Below are 17,399 nucleotides of genomic sequence, written 5' to 3' on the forward strand. Positions count from 1 at the left end.
TGGGTGCAAAGGCAATCCATTTCTGCCTTCTAACCCTTTAATGAGCCTGGATCTGAAACCTTAACCCCCACCATGCTTGCAATAATGGTTGGTCACCAAGAATAGCTTATAAAAGCCCTAAATCTCCCAAAAAAGGGATCTAATACAAGAAGGAGCAAGATGTCGACTTTATACCTTCTAAGAACTGTAGATAGTTCTACTAATAGAAGCACATAAAAGCTTTATCATCGGCTCTACTCTACTAACTTATATGTCCTAACATACATGAATATATATTATAACACATGGTGTAGTGAGATAACTCACCTGGACAATTATTTCGATGATTGATAGATATCCCTCGGCGTAACATGTAACGTGTCTGATATATATATTAACATAGAATGTTATAGCTTATCAGTTCCTATGACTATCTGATAATGAAAGCTAGATCCATCACTAATCCCAATGAATACCGAGAGTTCTATCAAATAAGGATCAGCCAAGCCAGACAGTTGGGATGCAAGACCATTTCGGCGTATAGCCTTTTTGAAATCAACAACCAAGCCAATGCGACCATTCTAGACACCTCTCCCATAAGTAGATCAATCAACATTATAATTGGAATTACTAATAAATCTTATTTATATATCCATAACAATTACTATGAATATAAATATAAGTTACACTTAAAACATAACTTAACTTACAGGGATCCTAGCGAAATCGAAATTTGTGTACTGGCAGAACTCTGACCCAATCACCCAAACACTTCTTTCTGCCCAAGTTTTTGATGTTGTAAGGCCTCGTTAAATTACTCCAAAAACCTAGAAAGATCGAACTCGAGGGGCGAGGGGTTTCTAGAGAGAGTTGGAATGAAGAGGGGAGTGAGAAACAATGAAGCCGAGGCACTCTATTTATAGGCGAATTCGGGATGTGCACCACACACATGGTCGGGTGCGCGTTGCACACTTGGTCAGGGGTGTTGACGTGGTGTCTTCTGGGTAGTAACATGTGTAGGCAAGCTGGTGGTGTGTCAGTGTGCACCGTGCACTTGGTCTGTGCGCACCAGCACGCGTGCGAAGTTAACAGTTCTTCAAAAATTCATATATTCTCTATACGAGCTCCATTTCGACGTTCGTTATATCCACACGTAACTATCGACGAGATCTACAACTTCCATTTAGACTCCGCTGGCTAATTCTCACTTTATTTTTAAAGCTATTCTTTTAACATGCTTAGACTGTTCAAGCTTGTATAAAAATCATAACGATCTTATATGAATTATGTTCTCGATTGTCTTTATATTGACGAAATCTTATGGACGAGATCTTCAACTCTTGTTTAGATTGTTTTTCCTAACAATCGACCGATTTCTATTTCGGTTTATGTATCGTACACTATTGTGCTGAAACTTTTAAAAATCATAACTTCTCATGCAAAGTCATATTTTGACGTCCTCTATATGCATGAGTTCGCTTTTTCGATTACTATGACTTTTGCCAAGACTATTTTTTTCCTAAATTGTAACGACCCAAAAATCAAGGGTAAAAATTTCATTTTTATTATAGTCAAATATAATTGTTACTTAAACTAGCCATTCAAAAACATTGCTTAATTAAAACATATATCTGAGTTACAATCCCAAAACCACATAATGCGGAAAACACGGGTGTGTGCGCTGCGATCAAGTCAGACCCTTCTTTTCCAAACCAATGATACATGAAACCATAAACAAAACAATAAGCACGAAACTTAGTGAGTTCCCCAAAGCATACCCAACATAATTCACATAACCACATAAATCATATCAGTCACATAAGCCATATCAATCACATAATCCATATCAATCACATAAGTCATGCATATAAACATATAAGGATGTCGTGGGCTCCTCCCAAGGTCTTACTCCAAGACGTCGTGGGCTCCCCCGAGGTCTTACACCTATGTGTCATGGGCTCCCCCATGGTCTTTACCTGGAAAGCCATGGGCTCCCCTACATGGTCTAACATCAAAGTGTTATGGGCTCCTCCCATGGTCTTTACCTGGAAAGTCATGGGCTCCCCCACATGGTCTGACATCCAAGTGTCATGGGATCCCCCATGGTCTTTCATGAAAATACCACGTATCATCAAATGGGCCGACCTTGGTGCCTTCGACCCATTGGTATGGTGAGGAGACTCACCTCACACTGCCGAAGTCCCGCGAGTAAAACTCTAGCTGTTGGATGACAGATTCCCGAACTGTCAACATCAAAACAACACCCAATTAATAATTAGGTTCCAATACATAACCATAAGTCCATGCTAGGGGTAAAAAGACTACCTTACCCCCAACCTAACTTGATTCAAAACCAAGGCCCAAACTCACCACTCCGAAGGCCCAAAAGCCAAATAATCAACCAAGGCCTAACATATGGCCCGGTTTTCCAAATTGGGCCCAAACCTCTACTTGGTCTTACCTTAAGGCCCAACAATTTATTCTAGTCCAAACACTTGGCATTCCAATGAACCAATATCTCATAATCATTATGGCCCAATTATGGCCCAATTTTCCAAATTGGACCCAAGCCTTTCCAATGGGCCTTATCCTAAAGCCCAATAATTTCCTTAGTCGATAAACTTGTTTCCATTTGGCCCATCAATAAGCCAATCACCAAAGCCCAAAAGAAGGCCCAACTTGAAGCCCAAAGATAATTAGGGTTTTTCACATAAAATGACGATTAGGGTTAAGTGTTCTTACTTAACTCATTAAGGACTTAATCCATTAATTCAAACATTGCCTTAAGTTAATTGCAAATGATTATTAATTAATATTTTAAGTCTAGTAAATAGTTCCACTACGGGTCCCGATAAATTCCAAAATTAGGGTTTCATGGTATCAAAGTTTTCTAAACCATAATTAGGGTTTCCAACCCAAATACTAGCCAATTAGGTCCAAAGATTAAGATTTAGGCTGATTAGGGTTTCACCAAGTTGGGCACCACCCATTGCCACCTCGGGCTGTGGTGGTGGCTTTCGAGTCAAAATCCGGCAACAAGCCACCAATTCATTAATTTATGCAGAAAAACACACACACATGCATTGACTCATGCACACAACCACCCAACATGGTTGTTGGTGGCGGCAGAAGAGTAGGAGTGGCGTCAGCCACCATGGTTGGCTGCCATGGTGGTCGTTCTCGATTTTTCTGGCCAACGAGCACACCCACAACATACAGCAACACCAAAATACACACACATACATACGACACTCAAGCTAAGGTGCGCGCAACAGCCTCCCTCGGAATGAATGTTGACCAGAGTAACAGAGAAGGATCATGTGAGCGGCAGTAGACGTGGCTGTGGTGTAGCACTGAGGAACCGAGAAGAAATGCCACCGCGAACGACAATAGCAACAACATAAGAAGGGACCTCCGCTCTTGGACCTCGTCGTCGTTGGCAACGAGTGTGACGAAGCTGGTTGACGGCTCACGTCACTGACAAGAGTTTCAGTGGAGAATGATGGTCATTTGGTGGCTGTTAACTGATCGGAAAAACGAGCGAATAAATAGTGGCGGCTGAGAGGTCACACATGGCGGTGACTGAAGAGAGCCAGGGTTAGGGTTTGGAGGTGCGACGAGGGAAAGCGGGAAGCGATCTTAAAACCCCGGCTCCATAAATAACTTAAGTCCTTTTAACACAATCGGCCCCTCCTTCACTAAACATTGCAATCTAAATCCAGATTTTACCCTTTGGCCCCTGCTTCCCAAAAATCTATTCAACTTAAGTACATAATTTACCAAACAACCCTCGACATTCCAAAATCCTTTCATCTAAGTCTAACATTTACCAAACGCCCCATGACTTCTGAAAATCTTTGGAAAACCAATCCGGAACTTACACTTTTAACCCCCAAAATCCAAAATTATGACATTTAACTCCTCAAAACCAACACCTTGCTAAATTATTATTGAGTTTGGCTACAATAATAATAAAATTTACATCTCGGGGTTTTTTAGATTTTATTATTTATTTAATTTCAAACGAAATGTTACAGAAATATTCTTCTATCTAAGACGTTTCTTTATGTGATTGGTCGTTTATACTATAAGGCAAAAATGGAGTGTTACACTCTTAACACGATGGTAGTTCTTGAAGTAAACCGGTCTATTTGCAATCCAAAATAACTTGAAAATTAAACAAAGTATCCCAAATCGAAAACAAACAAATTTGAGCACCACCGAAAATTAATCACATAATTGCAGGTAAAAATCAACATATATGACATCTAACAAACATCTTATAGCAATTGCAATTGCACCACAAAGAATTAACACTAAAATCGAACCATAAATGAGAGGAAGGACCAAAACATAATAGTAGATCAATGACATAAGTGTATTCCAACCTTAGCAAATCTAGCAAAATAGAGAGAACATGAAGTATTTATAATATGATGCTTTTGGATACTTCTGTAATGATCAAACCCAGGGCATAAAATCATCATTACATCTGTTTTGGTCATAAATGACCATGATTTGAGATTACAATGGCTAAAAGATTGTCCATCCTCACAACCACTATAACAACTTAAAATTCACATAAGTGACATCATCATAACTTGCAAAGTTTCAGTTTATGTGATAAAACATCTTCAAATTCCCCGGTTTGAGTTAATAATATGCATGCAAAAAATAAATTGTGAAACTGAACTATCAGTGTCATTGATAATACTTGTTCTACAATCCCAATCGAGGTATACAAATGTAAATACTAATAAACTAACATACATAGAGATTCAACATAGCTACCGAAGATTGAAATTTTTATGGATAGCTCCTCAAAATCCACCAATAGCAGGTTCACTAGTATCTCATCAATGTAGATAATCAACAAAAAGTCGTTCAAACCTTAAGCTCCGTTTCGACCATTTATAGCATGAATTCACATAATACTTGGTATATATGGAAAAGTTGAGAGATAATCGCAGGAGGAGGCATGAAGAGCTTAAGAGGTATGAAGGGATATTGGACTGGGGTCATAAAAAAAACATAAGCACGATGATCATTGTTCTCTCTCGCTCTCTCTTTGTAACTTGTCGGTATAAATAATGGTAGTGGAGAGCAATTGAAGGAGCAGGGGGTCAAGGGAATATGAGGCATAGAAGGATGAGAGATGTGGGAGGCGAGTCTGTTACCTAAAAACCTATGATGATTACCTGTAAATAAAGATGGATGCAGAGGAAGAACGTGTGAGGTGGGGGAGCCATTGGTTGGGGGAAGAGAACCACCTCTACTATAAGTGTAAATAGAGAGTTTTAAAGGTTCAGTTAAAAAAAGCAATCAGATGACTATGAGTGATAAATGGGGAATAAAATGATTTTACTTTTACATTGCCTATAAGGCTAAGGGGTGTGGTACAATTTTTACCAATGGTAAAAATGTGCCACATAAGCTTTTGTAGTTTTTACATATTTTACCTATGAGGTAGGGTGTGGTGATGTTTTTACCTAACAATCTTTTTTAATTCAAAAATCTAAATAACTACATAAGCATAAAAATAAATACTAATTAAAATAACATAAACTAAAAACATTACATTTGATTTAACAATCATAAAACGAAAATTAATTTAACTAACTTAATAAAATACTACGGTATGAATATTCACCGATATCATTGTCAATTGGCTGATTTAAATCAATTTTATTAACCCGATATATGTGTTCCGCCAAATCGTTGCGAAGCTTGTGGTGTTTTTGATTGTTACGTATCGCCCTTCTTCTTGCACACCATGGGATGGAACCAGGTGGTATTGGCGCACTAGAGGATGCACGTGAGGATGCATTGTCATTTGGTTAAAACTAACAAATTATTTTGTGTTCGTCTTCCAAAATCATATTATGTAAGATGATACATGCATACACACTACAAGCGAGCATGTCCACACTTCGAGGGCGAGACAGATGTTGTAATATGCGTCAACGCTTCTTGAGGACTCCAAATGCTCGTTCGACATCATTCTTAGCCTTTTCTTGGTATGTTTTATACTTGATGCGTTTGGGATCACCTAGACATGTTAGCGTTTTCACAAACACAACAAATTCAGGGTAAATATCATCAACAGGATAATACCCATAACTGTACGTCGTTCCATTCACTTGAAATGGATAGTTAGGTGCGGACGCATCACAAAACCCATTGAATATGGACGACATGTCTAAAACATTAATATCGTTGTTTGAGTTGGGAGCACCAAAAAAAACATGCCAAATCCAAAGATCATGTGACACAACAACTTCAAGTATGACTGTCGGGTGCCCCTTATCACCCCGTGTAAATTGCCATTGCCATGCATTAGGACAACTACCCCAAGCCCAATGAAGACAATCCAAACTTTCAAGCATACTAGGAAAGCCATGAACACTAGCATGATGAACATATAATGATTGAACGTTAGTAAAAGTGAGTTTACGCAAATACCATGGACCGTAAATAGTGACAACGCATATGCAAAACTCATCTAAACTGTCCCTAGCTACACACTCAAGCATTTGAAAATATTTGTCCCATGAATCAGAAACAGAACCGTAAGCTAATTGACGAACCGCAACTACGCATTTTTGTATTTCTGAAAACCCATCCACACCTCTTGCATCTTGGCGTTGTCTAATATATTCAGAAATGTTAGTAACGTCACCAACTATACGAAAACATAAATGTTTCGCCATTCGGAATCGACGTCGAAACCGGTGTTCCCCGTAAACATATTTTTCATCGAAATAGTGTGTCGTTAGACGGGTGTCTGCATCCCAACAATCTATGAGAAACATCTTTCGCGTCCTAGGTTAGATTTCCTCTTCTTCTTCTTGTACTGTATCCATAATCACTTCCCATGATTTCATAACAGTCCGACCAACGGTCATCAACAACTTACAATTTGCTAATGGATTTGCCATTTTTTTAAGATGATTTTTTAGAAATAATATAGGTTTAAGTGAATATCTTTTGGTTTTTATATATATATATATATATATATATATATATATATATATATATATATATATATATATATATATATATATATATATATATATATAGTGGTAAGGAAGGAAAATTGAAAAAAAAAAAGAATAAATGCAGCAACGGTAAAGAAAAGGGAAAAAGTGTACAACATTAATTTTTTTTTTACACCATTGGTGGTATCTTACCACCGACACTTCACCGACGGTGTAAACTGATGAGAGGGACGGTGTTCACTGTCGGTAAAGAGGTCCAAAGTCGGACTACAGTTAGTGATTTCCGCACAATACCCTTTGGGAAGTGATTTGTACAACTGTACACAATAATTTTTTGTCATATACAACAATTTATGCATTATTGAGTTGCACAATACATCATTTTAAGGCATCTCGTGTACAAAGAAATACTCGTACGAATAAACTCCGATACCCTTTAGGGGGTGTTTGGGATATCTTTTGAGAGGGCAAAAAAACTTTTGGGAAAAGATAACAGACAAAAGATGTTTGAGAAAAGTTCCTTAAAAGCTCATTTTGGATTTTTTAAAAAAGAAAAACTGACTTTTTGACAAAATCAGGGAAACCTGATTTTTTGGAACTTTTCCCAAAAGTTCTTTTGCCCTTTGAAAAGATACCCCAAACACCCCCTTAGGCTATGTTTGGCGGACTAGCTGAAAAACTAACTGTTAGCTGAAAAGCTAGCTGATGACTGAAAAGCTAGCTGTTAAATAAAAAGCTAGCTGATAAAAAATAACGTTTGGTAAAACTAGCTGAAATATATAAAACTACATAAAAAGACATGTAAGAATATGTGTTTCTATAATTAATTAAGGGTTGTATTTGAAATTTTTAAAAAAAAGCTCCTAAAAAGCTAGTCTAAGTAGCTTTTCAAAAAGCTAGCTTATCAGCTAATTTTTGGCTTACCAAACATGACAACATAAAAAAGCTTGAAAAATAAACTAACTTATCAACTAGTTGTGGCGCGCCAAACAGAGCGTTAGTCTTGTGCCGATATAGATAAAAAATAATTGCCATTTTTTTTTATTAAATAATGTTTTGGTTGTTACGGTGTATTGTATATAAAGTTCAAGCCGACGTCTATCGTTTCTCTTTCCCCTTGGAACTCGTATTAGGGTTTCTGACTTCCTTATATCAGAGACTCTCTACACATATTTAGGGGATTTGCTGCAAACCAACAGGTGGTTATTGAGAAAGATTTGGGATTTCTTCGATAACTAGGATTAGGGTTAGATGGGTACAGAAAGGAAAAGGAAGGTGAGCTTGTTCGACGTCGTAGATGAAGCCACAGCGACCGCTAAGGTTAACAAAGCAAACGGCGGAGGCGCCGTTCATGGTATCAACAATAGCACGGGTGGTATGTCTCTCGTGAACAGCTGGAATGGACGCCCTTACTCACAGCGTTATTTTGATATCTTGGAGAAGAGGAAGACTCTACCAGTTTGGCATCAGAAAGAAGAGTTTTTGAAAGTACTCAAAGAGAATCAGACGCTTATTTTAGTCGGAGAAACCGGTAGTGGTAAAACAACTCAGGTTAGTTCATTGCCTTATGTTGACGGAACACTTCCATTTTGCTATTTTTCTTGATGATTTTGCCGTGTATATTTATTCTATCTCCATTGATTTCTTGCTTTATCTTCGAGATTAGCCGTGTAACCATTTATTTGTGATGAGAAATTGTATATTCATGACACTGTTATGGTTTCATAGATATATTGTTTTAATTCTCTGGTCCCTGGGCTTAAGGGGATTTTTAGATGTAGGTTTTGAAAATGATTATCCGACATTGTTACGATAGAACCAGATAACATGTTGATTATGTGAGATTGAACTATAATATTGAATGTTATATCGTGAACACAGATTCCTCAGTTTGTCTTGGAAGCTGTGGAGGTAGAGAGTGCTGATAGACGCAAGAAATACATGGTTGGTTGTACCCAACCTCGTAGGGTGGCTGCAATGTCAGTTTCCCGTAGAGTTGCAGAGGAAATGGACGTAACAATTGGAGAGGAAGTGGGTTACAGCATTCGTTTTGAAGATTGCAGCAGTGCCAAAACTGTCTTGAAGTAAGCTTTTGTAAACACTTATAACTGCAAATGATATCTGCTTACTGAATGATGCTCATCCTTTGGTTGTATAGGTACTTGACAGATGGTATGCTTTTGAGAGAAGCCATGACAGATCCACTTCTGGAGAGGTATAAAGTGATAATTCTTGATGAGGCTCATGAGAGAACGTTAGCTACTGATGTTTTGTTTGGGCTTCTAAAGGAAGTCCTTAAGAACAGACCTGATCTTAAGCTGGTTGTAATGAGTGCCACTCTTGAAGCTGAAAAGTTTCAGGGTTATTTCTTCGGTGCACCATTAATGAAAGTTCCTGGTAGACTTCACCCTGTTGAAATATTCTACACTCAAGAACCCGAAAGGGACTACCTTGAAGCAGCAATCCGAACAGTGGTGCAAATACACATGTGTGAGCCACCTGGCGACATTCTTGTTTTTCTAACCGGAGAGGAGGAGATAGAAGATGCATGTCGGAAAATTACAAAAGAAGTTGGAAACATGGGAGACCAGGTGGGTCCCGTGAAAGTTGTTCCTTTGTATTCGACACTCCCTCCAGCGATGCAGCAGAAGATATTTGAACCTGCTCCACCTCCATTGACAGAAGGTGGTCCTGCTGGAAGGAAGATTGTGATTTCAACAAACATTGCAGAAACCTCTTTGACCATAGATGGCATAGTTTATGTGATAGACCCTGGTTTTGCAAAGCAGAAGGTTTATAATCCGCGTGTACGTGTCGAGTCTTTATTGGTTTCTCCAATATCAAAAGCAAGTGCTCACCAGAGATCAGGTCGTGCTGGAAGAACACAGCCTGGTAAATGTTTTAGGCTCTACACAGAGAAAAGTTTCAATAATGATCTTCAACCTCAGACCTACCCTGAGATCCTTCGATCCAATCTTGCAAATACGGTTCTTACTTTGAAGAAACTGGGTATAGATGATCTGGTTCATTTTGATTTTATGGACCCTCCTGCCCCTGAGACTTTGATGCGTGCTTTAGAGGTTTTGAATTACTTGGGAGCTTTGGATGATGAAGGAAACCTGACAAAGCTGGGTGAAATCATGAGCGAGTTTCCATTAGATCCTCAGATGGGGAAGATGCTTGTGGTGAGCCCTGAGTTCAACTGTTCCAACGAAATTCTTTCCATCTCGGCTATGCTATCAGGTATGTAAGTTTATGTTTTTTAAAACTATAAAAAGAAAGAAAGAAAGAAAAAGAGGAGTGTTTAGGTAGGTAGGGTGACATCAGCAAGTGTAGTTGTTTGGGTTCCATGCTGTTGGTTGGCAATGGCATGCATACCAATACAATTAGTAAGCAAGTGCAAGTGCTGATGCAGATACAGATAGTTGCAATTTCTCAGTATTCTCTGTGATGAAGCTCTTAGCAAATGGACTCTGCTGACCAAACGTGGGCCTCCTCTGTGATAACCCAATTTTTTCTTTAGTACCCAATTGCTTTGTACGGCCTAGAGAAGCTCAGAAGGCTGCTGACGAGGCAAAAGCAAGGTTTGGACACATCGATGGGGATCATCTCACGCTCTTGAATGTGTATCATGCCTACAAGCAGAACAGTAAGCCCCTCCCCTCTCATATATTATATATTCATCTCATGATCCGTGTTTTTAGGAGGAAGGAAACAATAATAATAATAATAAAAGTTTTGATGTATGTACAGATGAGGATCAATCATGGTGTTATGAGAACTTTGTGAATCAAAGGGCGCTCAAGTCTGCTGATAACGTGAGGCAACAGCTGGCTCGGATCATGGCAAGGTTCAACCTCAAGTTATGCAGCACAGATTTCAACAGCCGGGATTATTACATCAACATCAGGAAAGCCATGCTGGCAGGCTATTTCATGCAGGTTGCACATTTGGAGCGAACTGGACATTATTTGACTGTCAAAGATAATCAAGTCAGTAGTAGTAGTAGTAGTATACCCTGTTTCAACACACAAACTTACTTCCATAATCTTATCTCTTTTGCTTTGCATTCCATTGCAGGTGGTTCATTTGCACCCATCAAACTGTCTGGACCACAAGCCAGAATGGGTTATTTACAATGAATATGTGTTGACAAGCAGGAATTTTATACGCACTGTTACAGATGTTCGGGGTGAATGGTTAGTATATTATTTTTGGTCTTATTATATATTCTATTTTAATCTGACATATATTTTTTATTTTTTTTAGGATTGTTGATATTGCTCCACATTACTATGATCTTGACAACTTCCCACAATGTGAAGCCAAGCGGGTTCTAGAGAAGCTGTACAAGAAAAGGGAAAAAGACAAGGAGGAGAGCAGAAGCAGAAGATAGAAAACAACACTCCACTCATGATTTGGGTTTGGTATGAAATATTATTTTAAGGTGAGGAATGGGGGTGTGGACGCAACTGTTTGTCTTTCTCAAGGTTATTGGAGGCTGGGGCAGCAAAAATATTTTATCGTGTATCTTTAGTTTAGCAACAGTTGGTTGGTTTTGTCTGAATTGAATAATCTTAGATCAGTTCAATGTTTTGTCTGCTTTGTTCTATTATTAAACCTTTTTTTAACATCTGGAAAAAAAGAGCTGCAAGTAATGCTTTCTTTCTGATTCTAGTTGCCTTCTTTAGTATTGGAATTAGACGGGTTACCTACCAACCCAGAAAATGGAAATTCAAGGAACCAAATACCCTTCCCTTACGTGCTTCCCATTTGTTTTTCAGTCAATTCACTCGTACCTAATTCCAGCTACAACACCAAAGCTCTCTCTCTCTCTCTCTCTCTCTCTCTCTCTCAAAGCAAATGTTTCTAGTTTTGAATTTTCAGTTTCTGCCTCAAATTGGCATTTACTGTAAAACATTATTAATTTCAATAAATATGCAAATAAAATCTCTTTTATAGATTACAAAACCAGTGAAATAAAAGACGCAAACAAGTTAAAAAAAAAATCATCATCCGACCAGACCAATGACCATGCAACAAACAACCCACCCACAGCCACACATGCAGTTGCTATAAACATATAATATATCTCAGCGTTTGTTGACTGTGAAGCTCTTGTAGAGATCATCAATTCCCACCTGAATGCATCATCATATCATACAATTATTCATCATCATGTCATATGTAGTTAAAGAAAGAGTTCAAAACTACCTTGTAACGGTTCATAAGTTTATCCCTTCGCTTCTTCAGAGTTGCAGTCAGCAAATCTTTTTCCTCTTCAAATGTTCTCTCCTCCATAATTATACCCTTGATATGTTCAAAACCTCTTAGCTACAACCACCAATCACCATTACATATCTCATCTTCAAACAATTTTTTTTTTTTAAAAAAAAAGCAAAGCAAAGCAAAATACCTTGTTTCTCTGTGCAGTAGATTTAAGCTCAGAGATGATATAATCTTGTAACTGCCTGAGTTTACACAGCTCAGACCAGGAAACTTTAAACCCGTTTTGAAGCGCCCACTTTTCAGCCTGCTCTTTATTTGGTACCACTACTGCAATCAAAGATGACTTGAAGCTATCCCCGTACACCCAAATCTAATCATTAATTCATACACATATCAGTTTCAGTCTGAGAATAAAAAAATAAATAAACTCGTTTGTGAAGATGAATAATTAATGTTTACATCTTCAACAATGGGCGTGATGCCATAGACTTTCTCCAGATATTCAAGTGCAATATACTCCCCTTGAGACAGCTTTATCAGATGTTTCTTCCTGTCAATAATCACCAACACCCCGTTTGGTTGCATCTCTCCTATGTCACCTGTATGAAACCATCCATCTTGCATGACCTCATTTGTGAGCTCTGGATTCTTGTAATATCCAGCAAACGATGTTTTCCCCCTGAGACATATTTCACCACGTGGTGGATCAGCCAATGGATCATAACCCATTTCTGGAACCTCTTCAAGACGCATATCTGTGTATACAAAAGGTGAACCAACAGCCCCAAGCATCGACATTTCATCTGGAAACCCTAAAGTAGCCAAACCACACGTCTCTGTCATCCCTGCAACAAAAAAAAATCAATATTAACAATGCATAACTTATATAATCAACCACTGATCTTTTTAATCTTTTGCTGTTTAATTACCATATCCTTGCAACACAAAAGCACATGAGGTAACCCTCAAGAACTCTTCTACCTCTCTGCTTAATGGAGCCCCTCCAGATACAATAAGACGGATCCTACCACCTAATCTGTTCTTAACCTTCCTGAAAGCAAGAAGATCTGCAAGTGGTGATGCGTATTTCTGCTTGTAACCTGCTTTCATCCATCTAAGTTTGCTGCAAAACAACATTATAAATCAATCATATCCTTCTCCAAACAAAAAACAAAAAGAGCAGAGCTAGTGAACAAGTAGTAGTAGATTCAGTACTAGTTGTATAGAATGTTGAATATTTTCCTCCTCCTTGGATTAACTTCTTCTAATCCTTTAAGCACACCTGAAAGAAAGAAAAAAAAAAACAAGGTGAAACCATGCATAAAGATTGTTGTTTTAGATCCAAAATTTTGCACCTTCATGAATTCTTTCCAAAACTCGAGGTACTCCAGCCAAAAATGTTGGCTTCAGCTCCATCATATCTTCCCTCAGTTCGTTGATATTCTTTGAAAAGTAACAATTAAATGGATTTAGGTCAACAACTAATCAATCCGTGTTGATTCAAGCATCCATTACGAAAGATTCCAAGTTGAAGAGATTTATTTACCCCATGATAGAACCCAACAGAAGCACCATTACGGAAAAAGTATTCTTCAATTATACGGTCTAGGATGTGAGCAAGAGGCAGGAAAGACAAATAAACATCATCCACTGTCATCTAAAGTGGTCCCACCATAAAATATCAAAAAATCAGGATGGCAATTAAGAAAACAAAGGTACCATGATATTAGTGTTCAAGAACAACAACACAAACCTTGTCCTCAAATTGTTCCATAAAAAGATCGACTCCTCTTATGTTTGTTGTAGTATTTTCATGAGTCAATATAACACCTTTTGGATCTCCACTTGTGCCACTGGTGTACATGATTGTACATATATCAGATGCTTTAGGTGTCTGCAGATCTGATGGATTTTTACTCCCCTACTCACAACAAAACAAAGCATTAAAAATAATTTGAATATCAGAAACAAATAATAGTAATACGTTATTCAACAAACAATTCTAACCATATGAAGGAATTCGCTCCATGAATATGATTTTATCCCCATGGAATCCGCCTTTTCCTTTTCCTCCTCCTTCATTGAAGTGAAGCAAACAATCACTGCAACCACACGAGAACAACAGCAACAGTTTAATCACACATTTATTAATCACCTTTAATTGCAACTCTTTAAAACTGATACTTACATTTCAACCGCTGAGTATGCGTACATTCTGGATTCAACAGCTGCAAAATCAAAAACACTTCATAAAATGTCTGAAACATTTACCTACTTTTGTACAACATCTGGAAAGTTTTTGATTCCTTACTTCTTTTACTTTTTTATCCTGGACAAAAACAACATCAACTTCAGCATGGTCTAATATGAAGTTCACTGCTCCTGGTCCTGCTTAAACAAAAGGGCAGTAAACAACTAAACATTAGTAGCATTCTGATCAGCAAAAAAAAAAAAAAAAAAAAAAAAGTGACTTACCAAGGGTATCATAGAGAGGTACAGAAATGTAACTCTGGGCATTGCAAGCCTGATTATAAATATATATGCAAAAAAGAAGAAATCAACAAACAACAAAAGTTTGAGAAACTAAATTTTATCAAAAGAATAGAAGGCTGAAAACCGACCTCCATTGCCACAATCCATTGAGGGCAATTTGATCCATAGATTCCCACTTTACAGCCCTATCATACATAAATCACATAAAAAGTTAAAAAAGGTTCAAAGGACCACATGATAACTCTGGAACTGGAACTATTTATTCATAATCCTTACAGCTCCGATTCCGGAAGCCCTAATCGCCGAAGCAGCATGCAGAACCTCCTCGTATACAGTCTTGTAAGTTTTCCATATATATGGCCCCCACTGAAAATAAATAAATAATAATTAAATATGGATAGTGTTTATAGGGTGGCTGTGGCTCCCACAGTCGCACATAAGCTGCCGAAAATACATACGCTGCCGTCAACAAGCTCACGCCATCCTAACATCTTGTTGTTGGGATATTTTTCAACAGAATTCCTGCAGAATCATGAATAAAAATCACTTTAGGTATGTATTGCACTGATATAAAGAAATTAACAACAAGACAATACAAGAAACATGAATCACCTAAAGACATCCCAAGTAGTTTTTAAGTCAGCATCAAGAGGGGGGAACCCATCTTTCGCTAGAAGATTACGGTAAATCGGACCAACAGATGGCTCACCATCAACTCCTTTTCTTCCATCTTCCACCTTCACTGCAAACTGCTTATCCATCTCTAACTTCTCTGCACTTCTTCAACTTCAAACACGCTACGAACATAACCCCTTTCAGATTACTGATAATTTCGTAAAGATTTCAACTTTTTAACGTTTTTTTAATGGGGGACTTTATGTTTCTTTTGGTTGGGGGGCGGGAAGAAAGAAGGGAAAACAGAGTAGATGGGAAAAAGATAAGAAAGCACAGAAAGTTTAAAAAGGCAAGAAGAGACCTTTCTTTACAAGACAATTATAAAGTAATAACTTGGTGACCACTAGACATGACAGACATACCCCCATAAAAGCGCATGCACAACTTGCATATACATACATGTATTTATGGAAATAAAAGATGCATACATACACGTTAAAGTTGAAGTCTTGATGCAGAACTTACATGAAGAAATTCAAGTGTCAGGAAAGATGATTGTGACGATCGATCGTAGGATGGATCAAGTTAACTGACTAACTGGAGAAAGCAAAGAGAGGGAGAGATCCTATTTGTAGTTACAACTTGGAAATATGTAGGGGCCAATGAAAGCAACCGCTAGCGGTTTCTTATAAAGTGTTGGTCTCAGATTGTAACGTATATACATGTATAGATACGTATTCTACTACACGATGTGCAGTTATTCACTTATTATTTGCCTTGGTTTGACCGCCATTAGCATAATTGTTTTGGAGTTTGGATTTGTCAATATAAAAGGGAAAATAAGTTTTGGACAATTGGATGTATGAAAAAGTCGTTGACAGTATTTAATATTGTACACCAAGATTCTGACCTTGCTCCAAATTGCTTGGTAGCCAGTGGAATGAAAAGTCTATGAATATGAGCGCGATTGTTTCATGTTAACACTTTTTCAAGATTATTTTTATGAATTACAAATAAGCAATGCTGACTTTCTTCGATTTGTCACTTCCAGGAAGTTGAATAAAGAAAGAGAGGAATTAATTAATTGGTTAGAGGGATTTTTACTTGTACTGGTTCATGACCTCAGGTAGCTGATGGTTGGTGTCTTTTATGATTGAAATGACAGCATGCAGCAACGTTGGGAGTACAGGTCTAGCAGTTGGATTATTCATCATCGATGGACATAGGCTTAATGAAAACTTAACCAATATCAGCCGTCTAAATTCATATCATATTTAATATTTATGGCTTGCAAATTAATAAATATTGAAAATGAAGGCGTATCTATATACATAAATTAATTATGAGCGTTGCATAACAACTCGGTACATACCACTCATGAGCCCTGCCAACTAACCATTATTGTCTGTGAGGAGACTCAGTAATGTGATGTAAACTACCAAACCAACGAGAGCTTCAAAAATGATCGTCATGAAACATATGTTTTATATCATTAGGAACAACGATAGATCAACAATGATACAATTTTATATTACTTTTCGGTTATAAAGGTATAATTCTCAAGATTCACCCAAATATATTAACTTTTTGTTGATTGTCTCTAAACAAAGAAAAAAGGACCACACCTCTGGATATTTTAAAAAATTATTTTCTTTTACTAAAACCATGGTCATCGTTTTGTGGGGAAAACTTATATATATATATATATATATATATATATATATATATATATATATATATATATATATATATATATATATATATATATATATATATATATATATATTTTGGTTCAAATAAACAAAACCAGAAAAGATTAAGAACCCTAAAAATCCCTATTTCATAAATAAAAATGTATTATGAATACTTATTACATTGATAAAATCCTAAGTTTTTTCATTTTGGTAAAAAAAATGGCAAAATCGTAATTTTTATAGTATAATATTTTCATTCATATATATTTTAACACAAAATTTATTTGAAATGCAATTTAATGCAATCCATTTACAATTTAATACATAAAATTCACAACTTAATACAATCAAATTAACATTGAATTTCTAATATCAAATCTATTACATTCAT

At 37.2% G+C, this 17,399-nt stretch overlaps 3 protein-coding genes across 5 annotated transcripts; 1 reads left to right on the plus strand and 2 right to left on the minus strand.

Annotated features, from left to right (window-relative positions):
• Positions 1-5,939: 5,939 nt before the first annotated feature.
• On the minus strand, positions 5,940-6,689 carry LOC111882616 (uncharacterized). Its single transcript, XM_023878988.1, has one exon. The coding sequence runs from the start codon at positions 6,687-6,689 to the stop codon at positions 5,940-5,942; it is 750 nt and encodes a 249-aa protein (XP_023734756.1).
• A 1,374-nt stretch (positions 6,690-8,063) lies between these two features.
• LOC111882621 (probable pre-mRNA-splicing factor ATP-dependent RNA helicase DEAH2) lies at positions 8,064-11,649 on the plus strand. 3 transcript variants are annotated; one of them, XM_023878990.3, is made up of 7 exons: positions 8,067-8,528; positions 8,859-9,061; positions 9,136-10,220; positions 10,501-10,626; positions 10,731-10,969; positions 11,058-11,176; positions 11,247-11,649. In XM_023878990.3, exons 1-7 carry the CDS (start codon positions 8,229-8,231, stop codon positions 11,371-11,373), a joined length of 2,199 nt encoding a protein of 732 aa, XP_023734758.1. In that variant the 5' UTR covers positions 8,067-8,228; the 3' UTR covers positions 11,374-11,649. The 3 variants fall into 3 exon arrangements, with proteins under 3 accessions (XP_023734760.1, XP_023734759.1, XP_023734758.1); XM_023878992.3 differs by lacking the exons at positions 10,731-10,969; positions 11,058-11,176; positions 11,247-11,649 and having other exon boundaries at positions 8,064-8,528; positions 10,434-10,563; XM_023878991.3 differs by lacking the exons at positions 10,731-10,969; positions 11,058-11,176; positions 11,247-11,649 and having other exon boundaries at positions 8,064-8,528; positions 10,393-10,530.
• A 234-nt stretch (positions 11,650-11,883) lies between these two features.
• LOC111882622 (long chain acyl-CoA synthetase 1) lies at positions 11,884-15,978 on the minus strand. Its single transcript, XM_023878995.3, has 18 exons — positions 15,840-15,978; positions 15,312-15,496; positions 15,158-15,221; positions 14,976-15,065; positions 14,828-14,884; positions 14,682-14,730; positions 14,518-14,594; positions 14,395-14,434; positions 14,214-14,308; positions 13,960-14,127; positions 13,753-13,863; positions 13,562-13,649; positions 13,422-13,488; positions 13,136-13,329; positions 12,666-13,051; positions 12,394-12,576; positions 12,192-12,311; positions 11,884-12,118 (listed from the first exon to the last, which is right to left on the minus strand). Exons 2-18 carry the CDS (start codon positions 15,458-15,460, stop codon positions 12,071-12,073), a joined length of 1,986 nt encoding a protein of 661 aa, XP_023734763.1. The 5' UTR covers positions 15,461-15,496; positions 15,840-15,978; the 3' UTR covers positions 11,884-12,070.
• Between the last annotated feature and the right edge of the window lie 1,421 nt (positions 15,979-17,399).

Source organism: Lactuca sativa, chromosome 9 (genome assembly GCF_002870075.4).
Source record: "Lactuca sativa cultivar Salinas chromosome 9, Lsat_Salinas_v11, whole genome shotgun sequence".
In the NCBI taxonomy this organism is placed as follows: domain Eukaryota; kingdom Viridiplantae; phylum Streptophyta; class Magnoliopsida; order Asterales; family Asteraceae; genus Lactuca; species Lactuca sativa.